Genomic DNA, 24,181 nt, shown 5'->3' with positions numbered 1-24,181 from the left:
TTTATTCGTCTTCCCTCTCACAAGAATGTAAGTGGTAGGAGGGTAGGGACTTTGTTGCTTTTACTCACCTATGCATCTCCATTGCTTAGATACCACTACATGGTAGGCATTTAATAAATATTTGTTGTATGGATGAGCCTTAAATTGTTGAAGATCATAACCCTTTTGGCGCTGCTTAATCACAATTAGGGAGCAGCAATTAGAAGAGTCCCACGCCCGGTAGGTCCTGCGTTGCAAGGAACTGCTCAACAGAAAATGGGAATAGAAAGAGTAATGGCAAACAGGAACTTCCAAATAGGCAATCAGTTGCTTAATTTTAGGTAGGGCAGGCGAAAAATTTGAATAATCAGACTATCCCTGAGCAACTGCAGATCAGAGTCCTCTGTGATTGCCAAGAATAACAGTTTGGGAAGATGGGAACAAGATGAAAAGATAGGTAATCTAAACTAATTACATAAATATTGCTTAATCATCACAATTCTTAAGGGGTCACACGCAAAAATGCCTCGTAAGGAGAAAAGATGGATAAAACAGGACAAAATAGTAAGATTAGTTTTTCTTATTGATGGGTCAATTCTCTAATGGAGATTATGAAGATTACCAGGTTCAGCTAAAGATCGCAGTGCTGATTATGCTGATTACCTCTCCAGTTTTCTTAGTCTGAAATAAGAAGACCTGGTTCCTAAAAAGACACCCTCAGAAAGGGCTGGCCGCCAGGGAGGCAGGATCAGCCCAGTCCAGCGAGCGAAGTTGTACTGACACGTCTGGCGTCACCACCCTAGAAGATGCCTCCAGGCTCAGTATCCCGTCAGGCTGGTGCTCACCAAGCACCACGCCCCAGATCCAAATGATCGCACCCGCCGCCGCACAGCGGACTCTGAGCCAGGCAAAGCCAGGAGGAACTTGCCCCAGTGCCCCGAGGCCCTACATGCAGCCAGCCAATGGCCATGGGACTGGGGCGGGACCTCGGGTATCGGGCCAATGGGATGCGGCGCGACTGGAGGGCAGGCCGGGTCCCAGGCGGAGGGGTTCGCAGCCCAGCCCCCGGCAATGTGGAACCCTCGCGGGGCTGAGGCGTGCGCGGCAGCGCTCGGGGGCGCGCTCTTGCTGCTGCTCTTCGCGTTGGGCGTCCGCCAGCTGCTGAAGCAGAGGCGGCCGGCCGGCTTCCCCCCGGGGCCGTCGGGGCTGCCCTTTATCGGCAACATCTACTCGCTGGCCGCCTCAGCCGAGCTCCCGCACGTCTACATGAGAAAGCAGAGCCAGGCGTACGGCGAGGTACGGCCCGACGGACCGCGGGCAGGGCGGGTCCGGGCCTCCCTCCCGAGTGGGCTGACGGCCGCTACCGTGCCCCAGCCGTCGGGCCCCGCCCAGCCGGAGCCCCGCCCCCTGACGTCCCGCGGGAGCCGGACTGGATCCTCCGCCGCCCAGGGCGCCGAGGGCGTGCTCCCGCGCTTGCGCAGTGGGCCCACGGGCCGTGCCGGCCGCGGCTTTGGCCGAGCGGGGCGCTGTCCTCAGCAGGTGGGGCTCCGGACCAGTTTCCCCGCCCCGCGGGCCCGACGGTTCGGTTAGGGGCCAACCGACGGCTTCTCGGTGAAACGAGGCGTCCGAGTTGATGGTTAGGAGGTTCTTGGAGGCTTCAGTGAGGACGGCTGGTCTAGGCGCTGGCTGTGCGAATTAGGGAGCGCAGGGGACGGCCCGGGCCCGGAAGTGGGCTCTGGGGGACGACTGGGAAAGAGCGAACGAATTAGTGAACTCGGTGCGGGGTCCACAGCGCAGGGGCGGCGGTGGCGTCCCGACTGGCCAGGAGCATCCTCGTGGCCAACGCGGCTGCGCCTGCTGTGGGCCGGCCTCCCCCCGACGGGGACTGGAAAATCGGTAAAATCGAATGGCGCTCATCTGTGCTATTAGGTGCAAGGGAGGCAGAGGAAAAAGAAGGGAGCAAAAATGAAAAGGATGCCTGCGCTGAAGAGTAGACGTGCTGGGCCTGACTCCGCCTTAGACTTAGGTTGAAAGCCGCCAAACATGTTAACCTTTCCCGCTGCGGCGGCATTTGATCTTAGTTGTGAAAGGCCGCGAAAGGTCTCTCGTGGACTAAGTCTCCCAGTTCTCGCAAAGTCTCGAAGTTAGTATAAGTTGTTAGAATACCATGCTGTTTTGGAAGTGGGAGGAGGCCGTTATCTCCTGAACTTCTGGAAGGATTTGGAGGTGTTTCCTCACAGAAAAAAACTTGGCCTGGAAAATTGCTTATGGGGAATGACAGTCACTTCAAGTGACACGTGCTTTTTTTAAGTCTGTGAATTCAGTTCTTTATAATTCTTGAAAGGAAGACAACCAGTCTTCAGGTCTCACGTATTCATTTTAAAGGCAATCCTAGATAGAAATGTACCGCATTGAGAAGTACCATTTCCTTGGAGATTCGCTCTGAATGTGTAAGCTTCTGCAGTGACTTTAATCTTCATCCAGGTTTCCAGAAGCACTCCCTAGCTGGCAAAGCTAGTACAAGTGATTTTTACGGGTTATTTTCAGGTAAATGTGAGGACAATAAAATAATTCCTTTAAGGCAAGTAAGGTTGACAACTTACTAATTTATTAATATAGTAACCATTTATTGAGACCTTTATGCCCGGCACTGAATGAGATTCTATAGAGGGTTCAAAGATGAAAGAGATGAAGTCACTGATTCTGAGGAGTTTATAATTTAGCAGGCAAGCAGAAGACAAGAATATGAATGTTTCTGGTTCAAGGTAGTATTAAATAAGTGCCATGGGAGCTTCTAGGCAGGTGCTGTGGTGGTTCAAAAGGGAGAGGAAGAGAGCGCACCAAGAAAGGCTTGGTAGCGGATGGTCCCTCAAGACTTCCCATGGTTTGGACAGTATGGCGGTAAGGGAGGCATTCCAAATGAGGGAACAGTCCCAGGAAAGGTTGAAAAGTATGTGGCATTTCTTTATCAGTTTTCATCAGCAGCACTTTTCACATTCCTCTGTTATTAGCACTAAGCCCATGGTGTTGTAATAATATGCTTAAAAGTGTGTCTCCACCACTCTTCATTATTGAGCATATATTTATCAATTGTCGTCATATGCTATGTACTGTCCTAGGTGTGAAGATGTAGTAGTGAACAAAACAGACATAAAAATCCCTGCCTTCGTGTAGCTTGCATTCTAGTGTGAGGGAATATGGACAACATAAGCACAATAAGTAAATTATGTAATATGTTAGAGTACAGAGTATCAAGTAAACTAAATCAGGGTAAGGGAGATGGAGAATGCCAGGGGGTAAAATTTTAAATGGGTTATAGTCAGAGCAGGCCTCACTATAAAGAAGGCAACTGAGCAAAGACTTAAATGAAATGAAGGAGCAAGCTGCAGGAATATCTAGGGGAAGAACATTCCAGGCCAAGAGAACAAGTCCAAAGGCCCTCAAGCAGGAGTATGCCATGTTGAGGGTCACCTATAATGAGACAAGAGGCTGTTGTGATAACATATGGGAGAAATGAAGGTGGCTTGGATCAGAGTGTCACTGATAGAAGTGGCAATTGTCATCTTCTGTTTATATTCTGTAAGTAGGAACAACATGACTACTGACCAGTGATGTGGAGCTTGGGAGAAAAATGGAGTCAACTTTGGCAGTTTTGGACGTGAACAGCTTAAAGGATGGATTCTCTATCCTTTCTTAATTGTTATTAATTGACATAGTGAAAAATTGTGGGTAGAGCTGCTTTGCGGGGAGGGGAAGAGACTTGAAGATCATAGACTGAAGGCAAGGAAGGTGTTTGATGTGTTCCTATTTCCATCTCTGCCAGCATGATAACTAGCCCATAATAATACTAAAAATTATTGAATAAATCAAAGAATATATAAACCTAATCTTGGACCCTTCCATAGCTCAAAACACCTTATGGATAAGTTTCCACAATTTGATTCATAAGCCTTACCAAAACTCCTTGAAAAAAACATATACCAGAATGGATGCTAGTTCAAGTAAGTTTCCCCAGTTGTACCCTCGAATAGAGGACCATCTCAAATTTCTGCGTGAATGTGGATTGTATAACATCTTTCCCAAGCCGTGGTTTCTCCTTGGTTTTGTAGTCCCTAGAGTCTGCAGCCCGACGGCTTTCCCCTGAAATACAACTCCCCTGTTTGTTCTGCCTCTTTACTGAAACAACTTTCAACCCTGGGGTCTCGTACCATCCTTGTGAAATAGTCAGTCTGTTTTTTTCCTGCATCAGGACCACTGTGTAATCACCAGTGACATCCTTTTACTATCTTTTCTGTGTATTGTGATTTATAATAAGAAATATATATTTGGTCTCTGTCCCTTTCCTGGCACATAGCTCCTAATACCCTTGGAATTTCTTCCGAGATAAGAGTAATAAAGGCATGTTTTGTTATTCGTAACAAGCCCCTTTAAACCACACGTGAGTTTTGCTAATGAAATAATTTTTGGAAAGCGCCTAAGGATGGGAGATTGTTCCTAGGAGAACCAACCAGGATTAGAGGCTCAGAACTTTCAGCCCCACCCCCTTAACTGGGGAGGGGAGAGGGGCTGGAGGTTGAATCAATCACTGACAGCCAATGATTTAATCAATCATGCCTAGGTAATAAAGCCTCCATAAAAATCCCTGAATTATAGGGTTCAGAGAGCTGCCGTGTTGGTGAACATGTGAAAGTAAGTGGAGGGTAGCATGCCTGGAAAGAACATGAAAGCTCCACACCCATTTCTCCACACCTTGCCCTATGTATCTCTTTCGTATGGCTGTTCCTGAGTTATATCCTTTTATAATAAATTGGTAATCCATTAAGTAAAATATTTTCCTGAGTTCTGTGAACCACTCTAGCAAGTTAATCAAACCCAAGGAGGAGGTGGTGGGAACCTCTGATTTATAGCCTATTGGTCAGAAGCATAGGTAATACCTGGACTTGCAGTTGGACTCTGAAATGGAGGTGCATTTGTGGCACTGAGCCCTTCACCTGTGGAATCTGACACTATTTCCAGGTAGATCGTGTCAGAATTGAGTTAAATTGTAGGACTCTCAGCTGGTATCCCGGAATTGCTTGATGTGTGGAAAACTACACATCTGGTGTCAGAAGTGAGAGTAGAGGAGACACACAGGAGGAGTTTTTCTTTGTATCTGCTAAAATTACACTTAAGGGAAAAGACTTTCCTTTAAGACCATTTCACCACTGCTTTGGGAACTGAGAGAGTTCCACCTTGACTTGGCTAGTAGCCATTCCCTTTATGCTGAGACTCTGCCACTGCCACTTTTGACTAGTACCACTGTTTGTGGCAGGCAGTCCACATTCCTTCTCCAAGGTTCTGGATGCACCTGCTGCTCAGGTGGCAGGGCCTGTCCCTGTGCCAAAGACTCCATTGCTCAGCTGGTTAATTCTCTTACTACTTGGAGGTCTTCATAACTTTGCTGCTATAAGTACTTTTGCTGAATTTCTATCCTCTGCTAAGCCTCCTGTTTTTTTCTGAAGTAGCTCCACCTGTTTGCACAGAGATGAGGCTTGACTGAGTATTTTGGTTCTAAAAAGCTCTTGGCCAACCCCTAAAAGGATGGGAATAATCAATCCTTGCATCCCACTGATAAGGTAGCATTATTCCCTCACTGGACTAGGCCCTTTTATTGGCCAACTAGAGTAGACTACAGTAGTCTCCCCTTATCCACTGGTGATACGTCCCAAGACCCGCAGTGGATGCCTGAAACTGTGGATAGTACCAAACCCTATATATACTATGCTTTTTCCTATATACATACCTATGATAGAGTTTAATTTATAGATAGGCACAGTAAGAGATTAACAACAATAACTAATAATAAACTAGAACAATTATAACAATATACTATAATAAAAGTTACCGTAGCTCTTAGCAACCTCCGCATACAATTTTTTTCTTAAAAGTTGAGAACTTTCACCTTTTCACTTAAAGGAAGCACTTTGTGGCTTCTCTTTTGCATGTCTCAATTGCCAGCATCACTACTCTTGTACTTTGGGGCCATTATTAAGTAAAATAAGGGTGGCTTGATCACAAGCACTGCAATACTGACAGTTGATCTGATAACTGAGATGGCTACTAAGTGACTAACAGGTGGATAGCATATACAGCGTGGATATGCTGGGCAAAGAGGTGATTCACATCCCAAGTGGGATGGTTCGAGATTTCATTGTGTTACTCAGAACGATGGACAATTTAAAACTTATAAATTGTTTATTTCTGGAATTTTCCATATAATATTTACAGACTGCAGTTGACTGCAAGTAACTGAAACTGTGGAAAGCAAAACCATGGATAAAGTCTCCAGCAAGGCATAGGATGGATATTCTGTCTTGCCTTCTCATTAGCTGAGGGGAAACCACCCATGCCAATGTGGTGAATGCCTTTCCTCCAAGGTCAGATTCCCTTAGAGCCTTTTTTGTTAACGTCATGGAATTCAAGGACCTAAATACAAATAAGCCTAGTTACAATATGCGTGTACTTTGTTGACCTTAAACAAATAGACAACCAGCTCTTTGAGATTAGCAAAGAATTGCAATTTGGGGTCTGCAACCATGGCGAACCATATGCAAGACCCCTGCAACAAGGGAAGGAGAAACTCTTTTATAGAGGGGAAGAGGAATTTAGGAGGGCTTTTGTAAACAAAGAGTTCTGAGGTGTAAGTGGCTTTTTATTGGCTGAGTTGTGACAGTCTCTCATTGACTGAGATTCTTGCCAGCCAAAAAAGAAGAAATCTTGGGGCTGGTGCTGTGGCCTAGTGGTTAAGTTCACACACTCCTCTTCCACGGCAGGGATTCATGGGTTTGGATCCTGGGCATGGACCTATACACCGCTCCTCAAGCCATGCTGTGGCAGTGTCCCACATACAAAAAATAGAGGAAGATTGGCACAGATGTTAGCTCAGGGACACTCTTCCTCAAGCAAAAAGAGGAAGGTTGGCCACAGATTTTAGCTTAGGGGCAATCTTCCTCAACAAAAAAAGAAAGAAAGAAAAAGAGGAAATCTTTCTTCCCGTTGGGTTCTGCTGTCCATGTAGGGTGTGAGAGCTCCCCCTTTTGGCTTCCCGACTCCAATTTAATGAGGTTTCTGTTCATTAATTTAACAACTTCAAAGCTCTCTCTCAGGCCTTTGACAACCCCCTTCCCTATCTAAGCCTAGAGTAATAAAACATATGTAGATGGTGCCGCTTCCTCATTCATCTTAGAAATGAAAAGAGATTCTTAGATATCATTGAACGATTTGAGCTGGAATAACTCTTAAAAGAGCATCTAAAGGAAGTATCGTATTTTCTCTGGCAACCCTGAAGCCCAAAAAGGTTAAAGGGTCTGCCCAGGGTCCTATATCTATTTAATGGCACAGCTTAAACTAGAACCCAAGCCTCCTGAGGTCAGTACTCTTTCCATTATACCATTTATAAGATTGCGTCTTCATGGACTGAAAGCATCATGAACTCCTAGTGTTTGATATGCCTTGTAGAGAGAAGACACTCTAAACATGGTCAGTTGAGTAATGAATGCCTACATTTTCAGGGAAGCATGAATACTGGGAGAGCTGGGCTTAATGTGGATTTTTGTGGGTATATTTCTCCATAGATTTTGCCATTTAAATGTTTTTCTTTTTTTCTCAAAGATCTTCAGTTTAGATCTTGGAGGTATATCAACTGTGGTTCTAAATGGCTATGATGTAGTGAAGGAGTGCCTTGTTCATCAAAGTGAAATTTTTGCAGACAGACCATGTCTTCCTTTATTCAAGAAGATGACAAAAATGGGAGGTATGTTTATTTTCACCTGTTTAGTGCCTTACTAAACTATTTTGAATCACATCCCTTATTTTATGTAAATTTAGTACATAGTTTGGATTCTATTGTACTGATTAGGAAAATATTAATTAGCTAATTCATTAATTTAAGTTACAGAATCTAGTATTTGAGGACATTTCAGGCTGCATTACACTCATATTTAGACCACTGTATACTAATTCTACTGTTGAAATCCAGTTGTAATAAATATTGTAAATAATATTTAAAGAATTAGCACTTAATATCTGCAGGTTCTGTGAAACAAGTTGAGAACACACGTACGTGCATACACGCTTGAATCAAAAATGACTTTGAAGCCAGTCTTGAATACTTGGTAACGTTTTTACTATCATTTTGCTTATAGGCTTATAGAACCTGAAGCAGCCTTTCTTAATTAATCAATATGATATGTAAATGAAGAATTGTTGGGTTTGGGGAAAGGACTGGGATTCTCTGTGGGTTAGTATTGATGAGCGTTGGATGAGTACATAGTCAACAAAGGAGAAAGGCTGAAAGTTAACAGAAAGGGAGAAGAAGGCAGCAACAGAGAGCCTAAAATAGAACGTTGAAGTCAGATACTATGGCTTTAATACTTAATAGTATGAGTTTTTACAATAGTGGTGTCCAAAATTCTCCAATTTAATGAGAAGTTCACACTTAATTTCAAGGAAAAATTTAACAATATCTTGCTTACATAGCCTAAAAAAGACATTGTTTGAAAAGAAAAATAAAAATTAGCTATATATTAAATCACAAAGCAAATCAACTAATGCAGAGAAAACACCAGTTTAAAAGGCCAAATTCTCAGGCCAGAGTATAATGATTCTTGAGATCAAAATCTCCAGCTTCTTAAATACTCTTCTAAATAATAATTAGGCCAAAGAAGAAATTATACCACAATTATAAAAGAAGACCTTTAAAGAAATTATGAAAATGAAACATGATGAGATCAGACTGGTATTTGGGATAAAGTATATATTATATATTTTTCAAATCTATAAATTTATAGTTTAAACTATTTTATTATAAAGATAAAATAAGCATTCAACTTAAGACTTTTCAAAAAACAGTATGAGGAAAATAGTTAGAAAATTGTATGTGTTGTTTTCAGATGAATATGCACTGACCTTGGAACTGGGAAATCAGAGTCACCATTCCCCACTTTTTGAATGGGAAAAAGTTGCCCTCTAGGTGGGTGCAACCCGTGCCTGGGCATATGGCGCGGCCAGTGTAGTTATAACAAGGCTTCTCTGTACTTTCTCGTATGTGTATCCCATGTGCATACATTTCCCTACAGCTTGCTCTGATCTCAGTGCCTTTGCACTAGCTGTTCCCTCTACCAGCAGTGATCTTTCCCTGGATATCTGCTTGACTTACTCTCTCATCTCCTGTATCTTTACTTATGTCACCTTCTCAGTGAGGCTTTCCCTGACCACACTGTATCTCCTTTCTTGCTATATAATTTGTTTGCTTCTCCTCACTAGTATGTAAGGTCTATGAGAGTAGGGATCTTTGCCTCCTTTGTTCACTGATACATCTGTGACGCTTAGAACACTGCCTGGAACATAGCGGGTGCTCCGTAAATACACGTTGAATGAGTATTTGTTGAATGAATAGTCATCTGGGAGTATGGAAAAGAGAATGGACTTTGGGAATATGAGATTGCTGACAGAACTAAAGACCCCTTTATGTATGGGTAACTTTATCATAAGCTCCAAGTGCAAAAATTGCTGCACAAAAATTGTGGAAATGTAAATTACATAGGTACTTCACGTAGACACGAGAACATGACATTTTTCGTCATAAGTAAGCCTATGTACCAATTATGAATGAAATTTCGAGTAAAGTACCTGTTACATAAATATAAGTGCTGAAGATACTGTCTGTTTCTTGATAGTTAATTTAAACGGAAAATATTCAATAGAAGCCACATCAGAACAGCAGAGTATACTGTGGAGACTCTGAAATTTTAAGGCAAGAATATCAATATTAGAAGTGTGAGTTTCATGTTTGCCCTGTCTTAGTTCAGGCTGCTATAACAAAAATACCATAGACTGAGTGGCTTAAACAACAAACATTTATTCTCAAAGATCTGGAGGCTGGGAAATCCAAGATCAAGAGACTAGCAGATCCAGGGTCTGGAAAGAGCCTGCTTCCTGGCTTGTAGACAGCAGCGTCTCGCTGTCTCTTCCATGGCCGAGAGCAGTCATCTCATCTCGTGTCCCTTCTTATAAGAGCACTAAGCCCGTTCATGAGAGCTCCACCCTCATGACCTAATTACCTTCCAAAGGCCCCACTTCCTGATACCATCATGTTGGGGATTAGGCTTCAATATATAAATTTTCTGGGGACACAAATATTCAATCTCTAGTACCCTCCTTTTGGTTTGAGTATTTCCACCACATTGACAGCTCATTCAGGCCACCCTGGCCTCTGCAAGAGGTATCTTGTTAGGTAACATATTCCTTTAACAGGAGAAAATTTGTATTCTAAAATTTGGTTTCTTAAAGGAGAAAATTTCTAATCCTAGAAGAATGGTTTTCAGCTGTTTGCTTAGTCCAAGATAAAATTTTGCCCATAGAACATGCAGTCATTTGTCTTTTGTAAATTAGGCTTATGTAAAAATTGGATAATAAAGTTCACCCAGGCCTCTTTCACCCAGGTTGAATTATGCAAGACTGTCCAGTTTCTTGTGGTGGGAGAATTATAGGTCTATTCTGCCTGTCCCCAGATGAGAAATTGACAAGCTTTATCTGTTTATAGTATTCTGTGGCTAATGAGGAACAGAGAACACGGCTTAACCACTGAGTCTAGTTCTAGTTTTTTAGAAAGATAATTTGGAGAAGAATGACTAACCACCCTTTTTTTTTTTAATCCATAGCATTTTCAGCTTTTAAACACAGGGATATAGGTATGATAAAATTATACCTCTTCTTTCTTTTTTCTCAGGCTTACTCAATGCCAGATATGGCCGAGGATGGGTTGATCACAGAAGATTAGCTGTAAACAGCTTTCGCTATTTTGGATATGGCCAAAAGTCTTTTGAATCTAAAATCTTAGAAGAAACCAAATTTTTCATTGATGCTGTTGAAACATACAAAGGTAGACCGTTTGACTTTAAACAATTAATAACAAATGCTGTTTCAAACATAACCAATCTGATCATTTTTGGAGAACGATTCACCTATGAAGATACTGATTTTCAGCACATGATTGAGTTATTTAGTGAAAATGTGGAGCTAGCTGCCAGTGCCTCAGTCTTCCTGTATAATGCCTTTCCATGGATTGGCATCTTACCTTTTGGAAAACTTCAACAGCTGTTTAGAAATGCAGATGTGGTCTATGAGTTTCTCTCCAGGCTTATTGAAAAAGTTTCTGTCAACAGAAAGCCTCAGTTACCTCAGCATTTTGTTGATGCTTATTTAGATGAGATGGATCAAGGTCAAAATGACCCGTCATCTACTTTCTCCAAAGAAAACCTCATTTTCTCCGTGGGTGAGCTCATCATTGCTGGAACTGAAACTACAACCAATGTGCTACGGTGGGCTATTCTTTTCATGGCCCTTTATCCTAACATTCAAGGTGAGGATTCTCTCCATCTCAAGTCCTGTCCTTACATTTAGGGCTCACACGTGTTTGAGAGTCTTTGGCCATGTACAAAGCATTTTATACAGGAACTGCTGCTGTGATACCTAGAAGAAAAATGTTTAATAGTTATAAAGAGTTTTCAAATCTGTTTTCTCAATTCATGTGAAAACTTCTGAGGTAGGTCTTATTACGCCTGTTTTATAAATGAGGGAACTCGCTGAGTGGCTCATTTGCCCAAACTCAGCTGCTGGATGTAGCAGAGATGAGACCTGAACCCTCGTTTTTTTAATCCAAGTTTTATGCTTCACTATTTTCCTTGCTGAGAGTGATGTTACTCCAATTCTGGATTTGTTTAATTTTTATTACTTTTCATGTATTTTTCACAACAAAGTTACTCAGCGCATTGGCTACTGGTAGTACAAGATATATGGCGTATGTTTAAATCGAACTCCCAGATAATAAAAAATCTGAGTCTGGGTGTGCCTATACCCTGTTGACTTATTATAGGTTATACTTTGTTTTATCTCCAAGGGAAATTGCTTTAGATGTAATTCTAAGAATAGCATAATAACTTAAACACTTTTTCTCTGACAGGACAAGTTCAGAAAGAGATCGATTTAATTATGGGACCCAGTGGGAAGCCATCTTGGGACGACAAATGCAAAATGCCTTATACTGAGGCAGTTTTGCACGAAGTTTTAAGATTCTGTAATATAGTGCCATTAGGGATCTTCCATGCAACCTCTGAAGATACAGTTGTACGTGGTTATTCCATCCCTAAAGGCACAACAGTAATTACAAACCTTTATTCTGTACACTTTGATGAAAAGTACTGGAGAGACCCAGAAATATTCTATCCTGAGCGATTTTTGGACAGCAGTGGATATTTTGCCAAGAAGGAAGCTTTCATTCCTTTCTCCTTAGGTAAGAGCACCCTCACAGGGGCACAACTTCAGGACAGACTAGAGTGATGGTTCATCATGTGTGACTTCTTAATTTGAGGCATAATGTTGTAGAATTAAATATGCCAACTCTGAAAACGTAGCATTGATTCTTACAGGAGAGAATGGTTTAATTAGAGGTCATTAACACCAGTTTCTACTCAAAATAAAAAAGCCTTAATTTAGTAACTAGAGAGAAACTGTTGAGGAGCTTCTGAAACTTTTTTGCTTGTAGACTTTTAGCTTGTAGTCAAAACTCATAGAGCTAGAAGTCAGTAACAGGTGGCTTGAGAAACTGAGACCCAGGGAGGGAAATAACATCATAATGTGAAGTGAAACTAGAATCTAGCTCTCTTGGCTCCAGTTTATTATACCTCATCTCCAAAAATGTTGCTTCTGCTGTGAAAAAGTACACAGATCACAAGACCCATGGAAGATGGACTGGAAACTCTTCCTTTCTTTGGCGAAGGGGACACATTCAGTCATTTGAAATGAAATGAGCTTCTCCTGGATCTATAGAACAAACTGTCACACCTCAAATGAGATCTTTCATGGCATATCTTAGGCACTGTTGCAACGTGCAAGGGAAGTGGGGAATGAGACTTATTTTAATAAGCTTAGAAAACTCCATGACCTGACAAAAGAAGGTAAAGAAATAGGCTCTGGGAGCTGCAGTGCCAATTTCTATTCTTTGAAGTTTAAGAAAAATCCTTTAATAAACATAACTTTAAATTTCAGATTTCCTGAATGACACCCACATATTAGACGTAAATTTTGGTAAATATTGTGTATTTTGAAAAATTACTATGTCTCTCTTTTGTTCGTTTAGGGAGAAGACATTGTCTTGGAGAACAGCTGGCTCGGATGGAAATGTTCCTGTTTTTTACAGCATTGCTTCAGCGGTTTCACTTGCATTTTCCACATGAACTGGTTCCAAATCTAAAACCCAGGTTAGGCATGACATTGCAACCCCAGGCCTACCTCATCTGTGCAGAAAGACGCTGAAAGCACCTGGCTGTTTTGTGGAACAAGGCTGTATGTTCGCCTCACCCTTGAACCTTGTTTAATCACTGTGTGTGTTTTGACAAAAGTCACAGCATCATAAAGCCAAATGAACACAGATGTGTCTTTAAAAATCATACTAACACAGTAAGCATTAGCTATGATTTTTTTCAAGCTTTTATGACTTCTAAGGTAGAATTATCTGTTGAGGAAAACAAAGGCTCAATGACAGGTATTGCTAAGAAGGGCCATTGATGTCCTAAGCAGAGCCTGATTTTTCAGCCTCTTATTAAGTACCAGGTACCTCCCATCCCTTCCTGACTCCGTCTTGCTCCTGTTCTGGGGGCTTTGCTTCCAAATCCCAATGCCAGCTCCCTTCTGGTCTGGTACTAGTTCAGTTTATTAGAGGACTAAAGGAGAAATTAGAACCTAAATAAATGAGTTTGGACTACAGAGGTATTGTAGACATAGTGGCAGATGATAGAAGAAATATCTATATATTTAATGTAGAACCTACCAGTGCTTTCAAATCTTGCTCCCTTCTATGTCTTCATAAGAATTATGTCATGCTTCCTATAAATGAGGGACTCAGTGACCCCTGAGTATCTGTCCCCGTAGCAGCAGTTCATTAGGTAGGAAATTACAATTATATATTTAAAATAAAAATGACATGTGACTATTAATTCTTTGTAGGCACGGACATTTTCTCTAGTACCACTCTTTTCCAAAACCAGTCACAGGGTTTAAAGATTGAATCCTTTTACCTTTGTGAAGTCTCTGGGAATTTCCTTCCATTACTGTTATTTTTCTAAAGATAATACTATTCAAATCTAAAGAAACATGCTTTAGATCCAGAGTAATTGTATAAATTGGGACGCTTGAGAGTGATGGGCTTGTATTAATAATTATGCCAGGAAATCAAGTGTAAACTGTGACTGTCCTGATCAAACTGGTGTGCATGTCCAACTATTTATTGTTTTTTTTACATTATTTCTTCTAAAGTTTTACATTAAGATTCATGCTCTTGTAACTTGGCTCATGAATAGTCACAGCCTCAGAGTAAATGCACATAACAATGACTTCTGTTAAGAATATCAATTTAACCTTAGTTTGACTCATCTGTTGAATATTTTCAAGTTTCTGTGTGGTAATTCAGGCATCTTTGCATCCCTGATGCTTTAAGATGTTTCTAGTTGCAAGGGGAAGATAATCCTGTGCAAATTTACTTAAATAATAACGGCAGTATGGCAGTTTTAGCGTAGGTATGACCTGGATGCTCCATGATGTAATCAAAGATCTTGTTTCTTTGCATCTCTCAATTTTGCCTTCCAGATGGTATCAGCTTTATCTTAAGGCTGGCTCATGGAAGCACATGTGTTTTTCCCACCTCTTTGTAGAGAGAGTGAGCTTGGATTGTTTCTGGGAGAGCAAGGGAACTTTTTAGATGTTCCCCTAAAACTGTTCTTTGTGTCCCATGGGTCCTAAGTAAGTTATGTCACCATCCATTGAAACTATGTCTTGTGAGTGGGATTATGGTTCACTTGGGCTGACTGCTACTGCCAGTGGTTGAGTTGGCATCCTCCAAAGTACATGTGCTACATTTGGGTGATAAACTTACCTAACAAAAATCAGGAGAGTTATGAAGAGAAGAGGAACTCCTGGCTAAGAGACTAATTACAATATGTATCTTGCTGCCCTCTGACCACCTGCTAAGCCAAGCAACTTTCCAGCCTACCTCCCTGACTCTTGACAAACGTACTCTTTCAAGTTGTTCTTTGATCTTTGCTCTTCCTTTAAAGAGAAAATCTCTCATCCTTGGCCTCCTACTTCCTGGCATATCTCCTATAAATGCCTAAGTTGAACTCTACAGACTGGGGATTCTGGAGGCTTAGTGGCCTTACTGAGCAAAGCAACATAGTGAACTGGAGTAGATTATAATCAAAATTGAGGAGGCCTTATTTTGTTCTTGAATACTACCACTGTTTCTTCTAGGATGGTTAAGAATGCCATAAACCTACACAGAATGGAGAACATGCTATTTATTTTCTTGTATATAAGGAAATGTTTATATTTTTCCTTAATCAAGTTAATGCCGACCTGACAAAAATCATAAAAGATGTAGATTCGTAACTTTTTAAAGGTGGAAGAGCTTTAATCTCACTTAATATGTTCATTTTATAGCCAAGGAAATAGGGGTTCAGACAGGGGAAGTGATTTCTCTAGTTCATAGCAGAGGCATGCCTTTTTCATCCCATATTCTTTTTATGCACACCCAATAATTTATACTATGCTTTACGATTTATAAGGTTGCTTTTCATATACTGTCAACTCTTGACTGTTTGGACCGAATTAACTGTGGTAAAAATAAAACAGTACATTTTGGAAAAACGTAAATTAACGTGGATTAGTAAGTAATCCATAATGGAAAATATTTAATTTTTAGAACTACATAGTAACAGACTATGGATCTAATACAATGGGAATGCCTTCTCTCCCATCAGCCAGTGGTGAGCTACTACTCAGAATGTTGGAAAGGTAACTTCTGATTTAAAATGGCAACACTTATTTCTTCTCTTCCAATGCCACTGAAATTATCATAAGGATAGAAAAGGGGATAAAGGCGTTGAGAATGGGGTTGGAGGACCATGTTAGTGAGTCAGTTTCAAGTTCTAAAAGATGGAAGGCAAACGGAATAATATTGAAGGAACCACAGACAAGACCGTGCGTTGACAAAGGCTGAGGTGGAGATGAGAACTCATTCTCACAGGATAGCTATGGAGAAAATCAGCAGATAAGGAGAGGGGTGAGTAAGGACAGCAAAGCTGGAAAGAAATCAAGCTGCTGCCCCTGTCCCCACTCTGCTTTCTCTTCTTGTTTGTGCAGCTATAGAACTTGCCCCCAGTGCTGAAGTAAAAATCTAAGTAAATTGAGTACTCTGGCCAGGAGATGGTGGTGCTCCCACACAGAGATTGCTGCCCCAGATTGGCAGCCCCCTCATTTGGTCTGATTTTGACCTCAAGATCTACATCCCTCAAACCATTAATCAGGCGTGAAGGTAAGTTTCCCTCAGCCAAGCAGTGATTGGGGAAATGTCAGCAAGAGGGCTAGTGTTAAGAATTGAATATATTTAACTATGGAACTAAGATGAAAACAAAGGTGGAATAAGTGTGATGGAATAATATCGAAAGTTTTACACTCTGACTGTAGAAATAATGCATCTAACAAAAAAATGAGAGGAGAAAAGCTAGAATGTAGAATAAGCACCCTGATTGCCTCATGTATAATAGTTAGGAGTCAAAGGATATAATTTAGCACTGACAAATGAAGTAGTAGAAGTTTAAGTATATTTAAGAGTACAAGAATAAAGAATGGTAATGTTGCCTGAAGTTGGGTAGTTGAGGACATGGAGCAAGAAGAGGAGTAAGTTGATTTTATTATTCATATAAGGGAAGCAGATACTGTCCAAAGATATTATATAAAGGTGTAAGTATAAAGATGACCACTACATCAAAAATGCAAACCTTTCTAAATGTCAGGAGAACTAAAATTAATTTTTTAGTAAAGAGCTAATAATATGAGAGAGTAAATGAAGTTCACTGTTGACACTACTGGTTTTATAAGACATGACAGATTCAAGTATTTTCTGCAAAGGACCCGCTAATGAATAATACCATTTGTCCAGCTGTGTCTTTTTATGTTCCACATACATTTTTACATCCGTTTTGTGAATTTTTGTCAGAAACAGAAGATGCTGGGGCCAGCCCTGTAGCTGAGTGGTTAAGTTCGCACACTCCGCTTCAGTGGCCCGGGCTTCGCCAGTTCAGATCCTGGGCGCAGACCTACGCACCACTCATCAAGCCATGATGTGGCGACGTCCCATGGAGAGGAACTTGCATGACGTACAACTAGGATATACAACTATGTATTGGGGCTTTAGGGAGGGGGAAAAAAAAGGAAGATTGGCAAATATTGGCAACAGATGTTAGCTCAGGGCCAATCGCCTCAAAAAAAAAAAAAAAGAAGAAGAAGAATATCCTGATTTGCTCTACCACATAAAAGTTCAATGACTTAGCAGTGATAACATTTTATTGCAAATTTTTGAGCTCAGGGCCAAGACTGAAATTTTTCTGAGTGAGAAGAGCCACCTTCAACCACTGTTATCAAATACCGAATGGCTTTGGACATTAGCTTTTACAGCAGACTTGATTGTTCTTAATGAGTTAGACCTAAAATTATAAGACAAAACAGTTCTTATATGGAAAACAGACTGAGGTGAAGTCATTTCAACAAGAACCTAACACTTTAAATCAAAGTAATGTCAGGCTGCTTTCTGTACTTCTCTGATGCCAAAAGCTAAAACAAGAAGTGAGGCTTCCATGCCCTGAAAGACACAAGCTCCCAGCAGATGTATTTTGTGAGCTCAAGCTAAAGTTCCAGCAGCACTTTTGTGAACCTGGATGCAAGTGCAAAGGAAATTTCTGTATTTCAAAATTTATTTAACTGAGTGATTGAGGAGCTTCCACCTAACTTCAATTGCAAGTGATTAGTCTGCAAAGTATGATATGCTAAAAGGGAAATATCAGAGAATTTAATAGAATTCTATAAATGCCTTCCCAGTGATTAATATACTCAATTAAAATCCGATGCCTGTGGATTGATATCAGTATTTGGTAGTACCCATCTCTGTGAAAAGGCACTTTCAAATATGAAATATGTAAATCTCATTACAGATCAGCATTAACAGATGAACAAACCACAAACTTTGAACCCTAGTTAAGCAAACATTTCTGGAAAAAGAATTCCCTTTCATTAGTGTATCAATATTATTTTTTTAAAGTAGTTATTATAATTATATTTTGAATATCATCAATAAAAAATTGTCAGTCTTGTTATATAAGTACCTACACAATGTGCTTGGCCTGCAGAGCCTAAAATATTTACTGTCAGCCCCTTTACAAAACAGTTTGCTGATTCTGGAATTAGACAAACTTCTAGCTAACTTAATTAATCAAGAAAAAAGGAGAAATAGCATAAATACTCAAAATATGAAATGACAAGGGAGAATAATCACAGAAACAGAATTTTAATAATCATAAGAAATTGGGGCCGACCCAGTGGCTCAGCAGTTAAGTGTGCACATTCCGCTTCTCAGTGGCCCGGGGTTTGCCGGTTCAGATCCCGGGTGTGGACATGGCACCGCTTGGCAAAAGCCATGCTGTGGCAGGCATCCCACATATAAAGTAGAGGAAGATGGGCATGGATGTTAGCTCAGGGCCAGTCTTCCTCAGCAAAAAGAGCAGGATTGGCAGTAGTTAGCTCAGGGCTAACCTTCCTCAAAAAAAAAAAGAAAGGAAAAGAAAGAAGAAATTTATTTGATTTGTACAACTAAATGGGAAGAAGTTTGAAGACCTGAGTTAAATGGATAATCTCTATGAAAATATAATTTACCAGAATTGACCCTAGAAGAGATAATCTCAACAGATCAGTTTTCATAAAATAAAAAATTGCCAGGGCTGGCCCTGTGGCCTGGTGGTTATTTGGCACACTCCACTTCAGTGGCCCAGGTTTGGTTCCTGGGTACAGACCTACATCACTCGTCTACAGCCATGCTGTGGTGGCAACCCACATACAAAATAGAGGAAGACTGGCACAGATATTAGCTCAGGGCAAATCTTCCTCACAAAAAAAAAAGAAAGAAAAAGTTGCCAAAGATGTAGCCCTCAAAAAACTATTTGAGCTGTTCCAGAGCACAGAAACAAAAAGGAAACTTTTGAACGCTTTTAAATTAAAAAGGAATTAAAAAAACAACAAACATAAACCATTCCCACTTATGGCTCTCAATTTTAAAATCCTAAATAAATTATTAAGGAAAGCTCCAATGCTACATTTAAAAATTAATGTATTATGACCGAGTAGAGTTTACTCCAGGAATATGAGTGGTTCAATATTAGGAAATATTAATACTAATCATATACAGAGAAAATTAATGTGGACATCTTCATAGATGAAGGCATTTGACAAAATTCAACATTCAATAAAATACAGATTGATGGAATGAATACATGAATATATATACACCTATATAATATATAATGTGTATATATGTAAATATATGTCTATATAATATATATACTCATTCCCAATCTGATGTGGAATTATTGGAGGCATTCCTTTAAAGTTACGAACAAGAAAATGAGTCCACCATCACCACTACTGTTTTCACATTGTATTGAAGGTATTAGCCAACATAATTAGACAACATTAGATTGAAAGAATTAAGGGAAAAAAAGTCAAACTATTTCTCTTTGTAGATAATATGACTATATACCCATAGAATCCATGAGAATAAGCGAAAAGTAACATAATTCAGGGCTGGCCCGTGGCTGAGTCGTTAAGTTCGTGTGCTCTGCTTTCGCAGCTCAGGGTTTCGCAGGTTCAGATCCTGGGTGCGGACATGGCACCGCTCATCAATCCACACTGAGGCAGCATCCCACATGCCACAAGTGGAAGGACCCACAACTAAAAATATGCAACTATGTACCAGGGGGCTTTGGGAAGAAAAAGGAAAAATAAAATCTTAAAAAAAAAAAGATAATTCAATAAAGTAACAGGATATGAAGTTAAAATACAAAAAATCAATAGCTGTTATATGTACAGCAACCATTAGTAGGTGTATGGAAGAGAAAGTGCTATTTTTCAATTCAAATAAAAATAAAATACTAGAAATAAACGTAACAAGAACATGCACAAGATGAGCAGGAAAAACATTAAAACACTCTTGAAAGAGCCAAAAGGAGACTTGGATGAATGGATAGATATCATGTTCTTGAATAAGAAGACAACACAAAGATGTCAGTTCTCCCTAGGTTAATGTATAAATTTAATGTGGTCAGGGATTTTTTTCCCCAAAGAACTAGACAAGCTGTTTCTCAAATTCACATGAAAAAGGTAAACAAATAGCCACAAAAAGAATAGCAGTGTGAGGATTTTAGTCCCATCAGGTATTGAAATTTAAAGTTTGAACAATTAAAGTAGTGTAATGATTGCACGAATAGATAAACAGCATAGAAAAGACAGTCAGAAATAAATCCAAATATATGGAAGAATATCAAGTCTTTTTAATAAACCATATTGAGACTATTCTGTAGTCATTTGGAAAATGGTTAAAAATTTGAATCCACATCTCACAGCATATGCCTTGACATACTACCAGTGGCTCAAAAGTTTAAATGTATAAACCAAAGCCATAGGAAACATGGGTAAATTCCTCTTTAACTTTGGAATGAGGAAGCCTTTCTAACTACAATTCAAAATCCAAAATCCATAAAATAAGATTGCTACATTTTTGTAGGCTGGCTCCCCATTCTGTTGGTTTTCCTTTTCTGTTTGGTTTTGTTTAACATGATTTATTCAGATCTCTCCATATCACTACATAGAAAACGCCCTCATTCTTTATATAGCTGTATAGTATTCTATTGCGGGATATATTACAGAAACATAAAACACACAACAAAAAACAACATAAGAACAACAACATAAATCTTCTGCAAGGCAAACAACACCCTAAGTGGAAACAAGCTGGAAGAAATAAGCAAATCTTACCACAAACAACAGGCTAATCTCCTTAATATCATAAGAATACAGAAGAAAAAGTTTAACGATGCATTAGAAAACATTGGTCAATAGACATGGACAGCTCACATACACCCCACTGTAAACATCTGAAAAGATAACTAAACCTTACTCACAGTGAAAGAAATGGAAATGGAAACTTTACTGAGAGAACATAGCTCATCTACCATATTGGCAAAAATCCTAGAATTTGATAACACACACTGTTGGCAAAGTTGGGCTGAAATATGTACTTTCGTACATGGCTGGAGAAAGTGCAAAGTCACACATTTTCTATGGAAGGGAATTTGGCAATATTTATGAAATAAGGGATTGTATTCACCTTTTGACTGAACAATTCCAATTCTTAGGAATCTCTCCTGCAGATACACTTGAACACATATGAAGAGACATAAGTGCCATGTTATTCATTGATGTATTATTTATAGTAGCAAAACAAAACAAAAAAGCATCTGTAACAACACATATCTATCAATAGAGGAATGGTAGAATAAATTATGGTATATCCTACAGTAGAGTATTATACAGCTATGTAAAGAATGAGGAGGTTTTCTATGTAGTGATATGGAAAAATCTCCAAGATAAACCATGTTAAACAAAACAAAACAAAAAAAGGAAAACCAATATACAGATTGTGGCATCCTGCCTCCAAAAGTACCCACAATGATCCTCACCTGGTATGCACAACCTTGCCAATCAGGGCTGGTCTGTGTGACCAATAGAAAGTGATGGAAGTGATGGCGTGTGATTTCTAAGTCTTGTCTAAAGGCATTGCAGCTTTTCACCTTATCTCTTTGAGTGCTTACTCTGGGGGAAGTCAGTCACCACGCCACGATGACCCTCAAGCAGTCCTGTGGAAAGGCCCACACGGAGAGAAACAGGCCTCCCACCCATTGCCAGGATCAACTTGTCAACCATGTAGGTGAACCATCTTGAAAGCAGATCCTCCTCAAACTTTCAGATGACTATAGACCCAGCTAGCATCTCATTGTGATTGTTATCTCATTGAGTGATCCTGAGCCAGAACCGCTGAGTCAAGCCATTTCTAAATTCCCGACTCACAAAAACCACAATAAATGATTACTACTAGTGTATTTTGGGGTGATTTCTTAACATTACATAATGAATACAAAGAACAATGTATAAAATATGTTCCCTTTTTGTATGAAGTAGAGAATAAGAATATCTGTGTGTGTATAAATACATGGTATGCACTTATTTGAATAAAAAGCACTAGATGGATTAATATGAAACTAATGAAAATGGTCATTTCTAGGGGACTGAGAGAAAAGGTAAATAAGGATGGGGTGGAAGTGAGACGTCATAGTGTGTTCATCATATTAAAATTTTTATTATATTTTAGTAATTGTATTCATTTATATATAATATATAATAAAAATATAGTAAATATATACATGAATAGAATTGAAACCACAAAGAAATCGAAGATATATTTTAGGCTCCCAGGTAGTGCTGTCCCCCTAGTAGTGGCTGAAAGATATATTTTTTAAAATTAATTTTTTTTTTTTTTTACAAAATACTACTACCCAGATTAAGTTGGAAGCTCTGAGGATACCTAGGCATGGGAGTTTTTAAAGGTCCTGAATGATTTTAATTTGCAGCTTATGTAAAGAAACACTGTCCTAGGAGAAGCTCTTCTCCAGCTTTCCAAAACTGACACAAGCAGTAATAGAAAATCTAAATAGTTCTATAACTCATAAAGAAATTGAATTCATAATTTTTTTAAATGTCTACAAAGAAAATTCTAGGTCTAAATGAATTCACCACTGAATTCTAATAACAATCTTAAACACTTCTAGAGAATAGGAAAAGAAGGCATACTGCCCAACTGAGTTTTTTCATGCTAGGATAATTTTGATACCAAATGCATGTCTGTATAAAGAAAGGAAAATTATAAGCCAAGCTCACTCATGAACACAGATGCAAAAAATTATATAACACATGCATACCATATTTCCTCTTAGAAGGACACCAGGCAGATTTGATTAGGGCCCCCACAGCAGCCTCATTTTTAGTTACCTGTTTAAAGGCCCTGCCTCCAATATCGTCACATTCTGAGGTACGAGGGGTTAGGACTTCAACATACGAATTTGAAGGGAGACAGTTAAGCCCATAACAACAAGGTAAGGAAGAATTATGGAGCCAAGCTCTAAAGGAAGGAAGACACCTGGAGAAGTGATCTTGAATGTCCCACTTATTTTCTCCTAGAGTTGGGAACCACTTCTGGAGAGGCACTTCTCTGAGAGGCTGAGAAGTTAAGCACAGTTTTTGATAGATTTGCAGAGCCAGGAGCCAAAAAATTGGAGAATATGGCCTAACAGGGGACCTTTAAAGTAGACCCTCAGAGTAAGAGTGATAAAATGGGCTTCACTGAAATTGAAACCCAGCTTTGAATTGCCTCAGTCCCTCATTGGATTAAGGTGATTCAAGATTGCTAATACTAATGCCCCAGCAGCCTTCTAGAGGCAAACAGAGTCTCTCTGAAGGAAGATAAAAATCCCAGGCCCCAAATATTTCTTCAGTTTTTTCGTATACAGTGTTGGCACTCAACAATAACTAGCATTCAAAGAGACAAGATATTGACTGAAACCAAAAGAAACAATAGCCAACAGAAAGAGACCTTCAGCAGATCCAGATAATAGAGTTGATAGCTGCACACTTTACAATAAACATGCTCAATATGTGTGTGTTGGCCACTCTCAGTGCTTTGCCAGGCTCTATTCACTAGGCAGAATGACTCACTCCAGCTCTCCCCATCCCCAAGTGTTAGCTGCTCATATCCTTCCCCAGGAGACTTGCCCTCCGTTGATGGGGTCATCTCTCCTGAAATTCCTAGGAGGTTAGCCTGGACCCCCCACCCCATCCTCACCCTGGAAGACAATAACTGACTAATCCAGAAATTTTTCTAAGTCACACACTCACCCCCTTGCCTCAAGGAGGACAATGGCATGATGCTGTTGGTGCTCCAGAGCGCCAGCCTATAGGATCAGGTGGAGACTTCAGCTACATCAACATCTGGGGCTTCTTCCCGTGCCCTGTCCTGCTCCTCTCGCTCACAGGTTTTATCTAAGAACAAGCATCCCTCGCCCAGCCTCTGCTTCTAGGCAACCTAATATGTTTAAGATTGAGAAATTCATCAGAGAATTGAAAATCTTAAGAAAAATCAAATAGAAATTCTAAAACTGAACCATAAATTGAA

The 24,181-nt window shown here is 39.9% G+C and overlaps 1 protein-coding gene across 7 annotated transcripts; it reads left to right on the top strand.

Moving 5' to 3' along the window:
- Positions 1–796: 796 nt before the first annotated feature.
- CYP2R1 (cytochrome P450 family 2 subfamily R member 1) lies at positions 797–15,720 on the top strand. Of its 7 annotated transcripts, none has more exons than XM_070491167.1 (6): positions 967–1,275; positions 7,630–7,771; positions 10,748–10,900; positions 11,225–11,380; positions 11,981–12,310; positions 13,157–15,720. In XM_070491167.1, the coding sequence occupies exons 1-6, from the start codon at positions 982–984 to the stop codon at positions 13,330–13,332; spliced, it is 1,251 nt and encodes a 416-aa protein (XP_070347268.1). In that variant the 5' UTR covers positions 967–981; the 3' UTR covers positions 13,333–15,720. The 7 variants fall into 7 exon arrangements, with proteins under 7 accessions (XP_014695485.2, XP_070347268.1, XP_070347269.1 ...); XM_070491171.1 differs by lacking the exon at positions 967–1,275 and adding an exon at positions 1,476–1,518; XM_070491172.1 differs by lacking the exon at positions 967–1,275 and adding an exon at positions 1,538–1,875.
- The last annotated feature ends 8,461 nt before the right edge of the window (positions 15,721–24,181 follow it).

Source organism: Equus asinus, chromosome 20 (genome assembly GCF_041296235.1).
Source record: "Equus asinus isolate D_3611 breed Donkey chromosome 20, EquAss-T2T_v2, whole genome shotgun sequence".
Lineage (NCBI taxonomy): Eukaryota > Metazoa > Chordata > Mammalia > Perissodactyla > Equidae > Equus > Equus asinus.
Note: the sequence above shows the minus strand (reverse complement) of the source record. Positions and strands in the feature narration are given on the sequence as shown.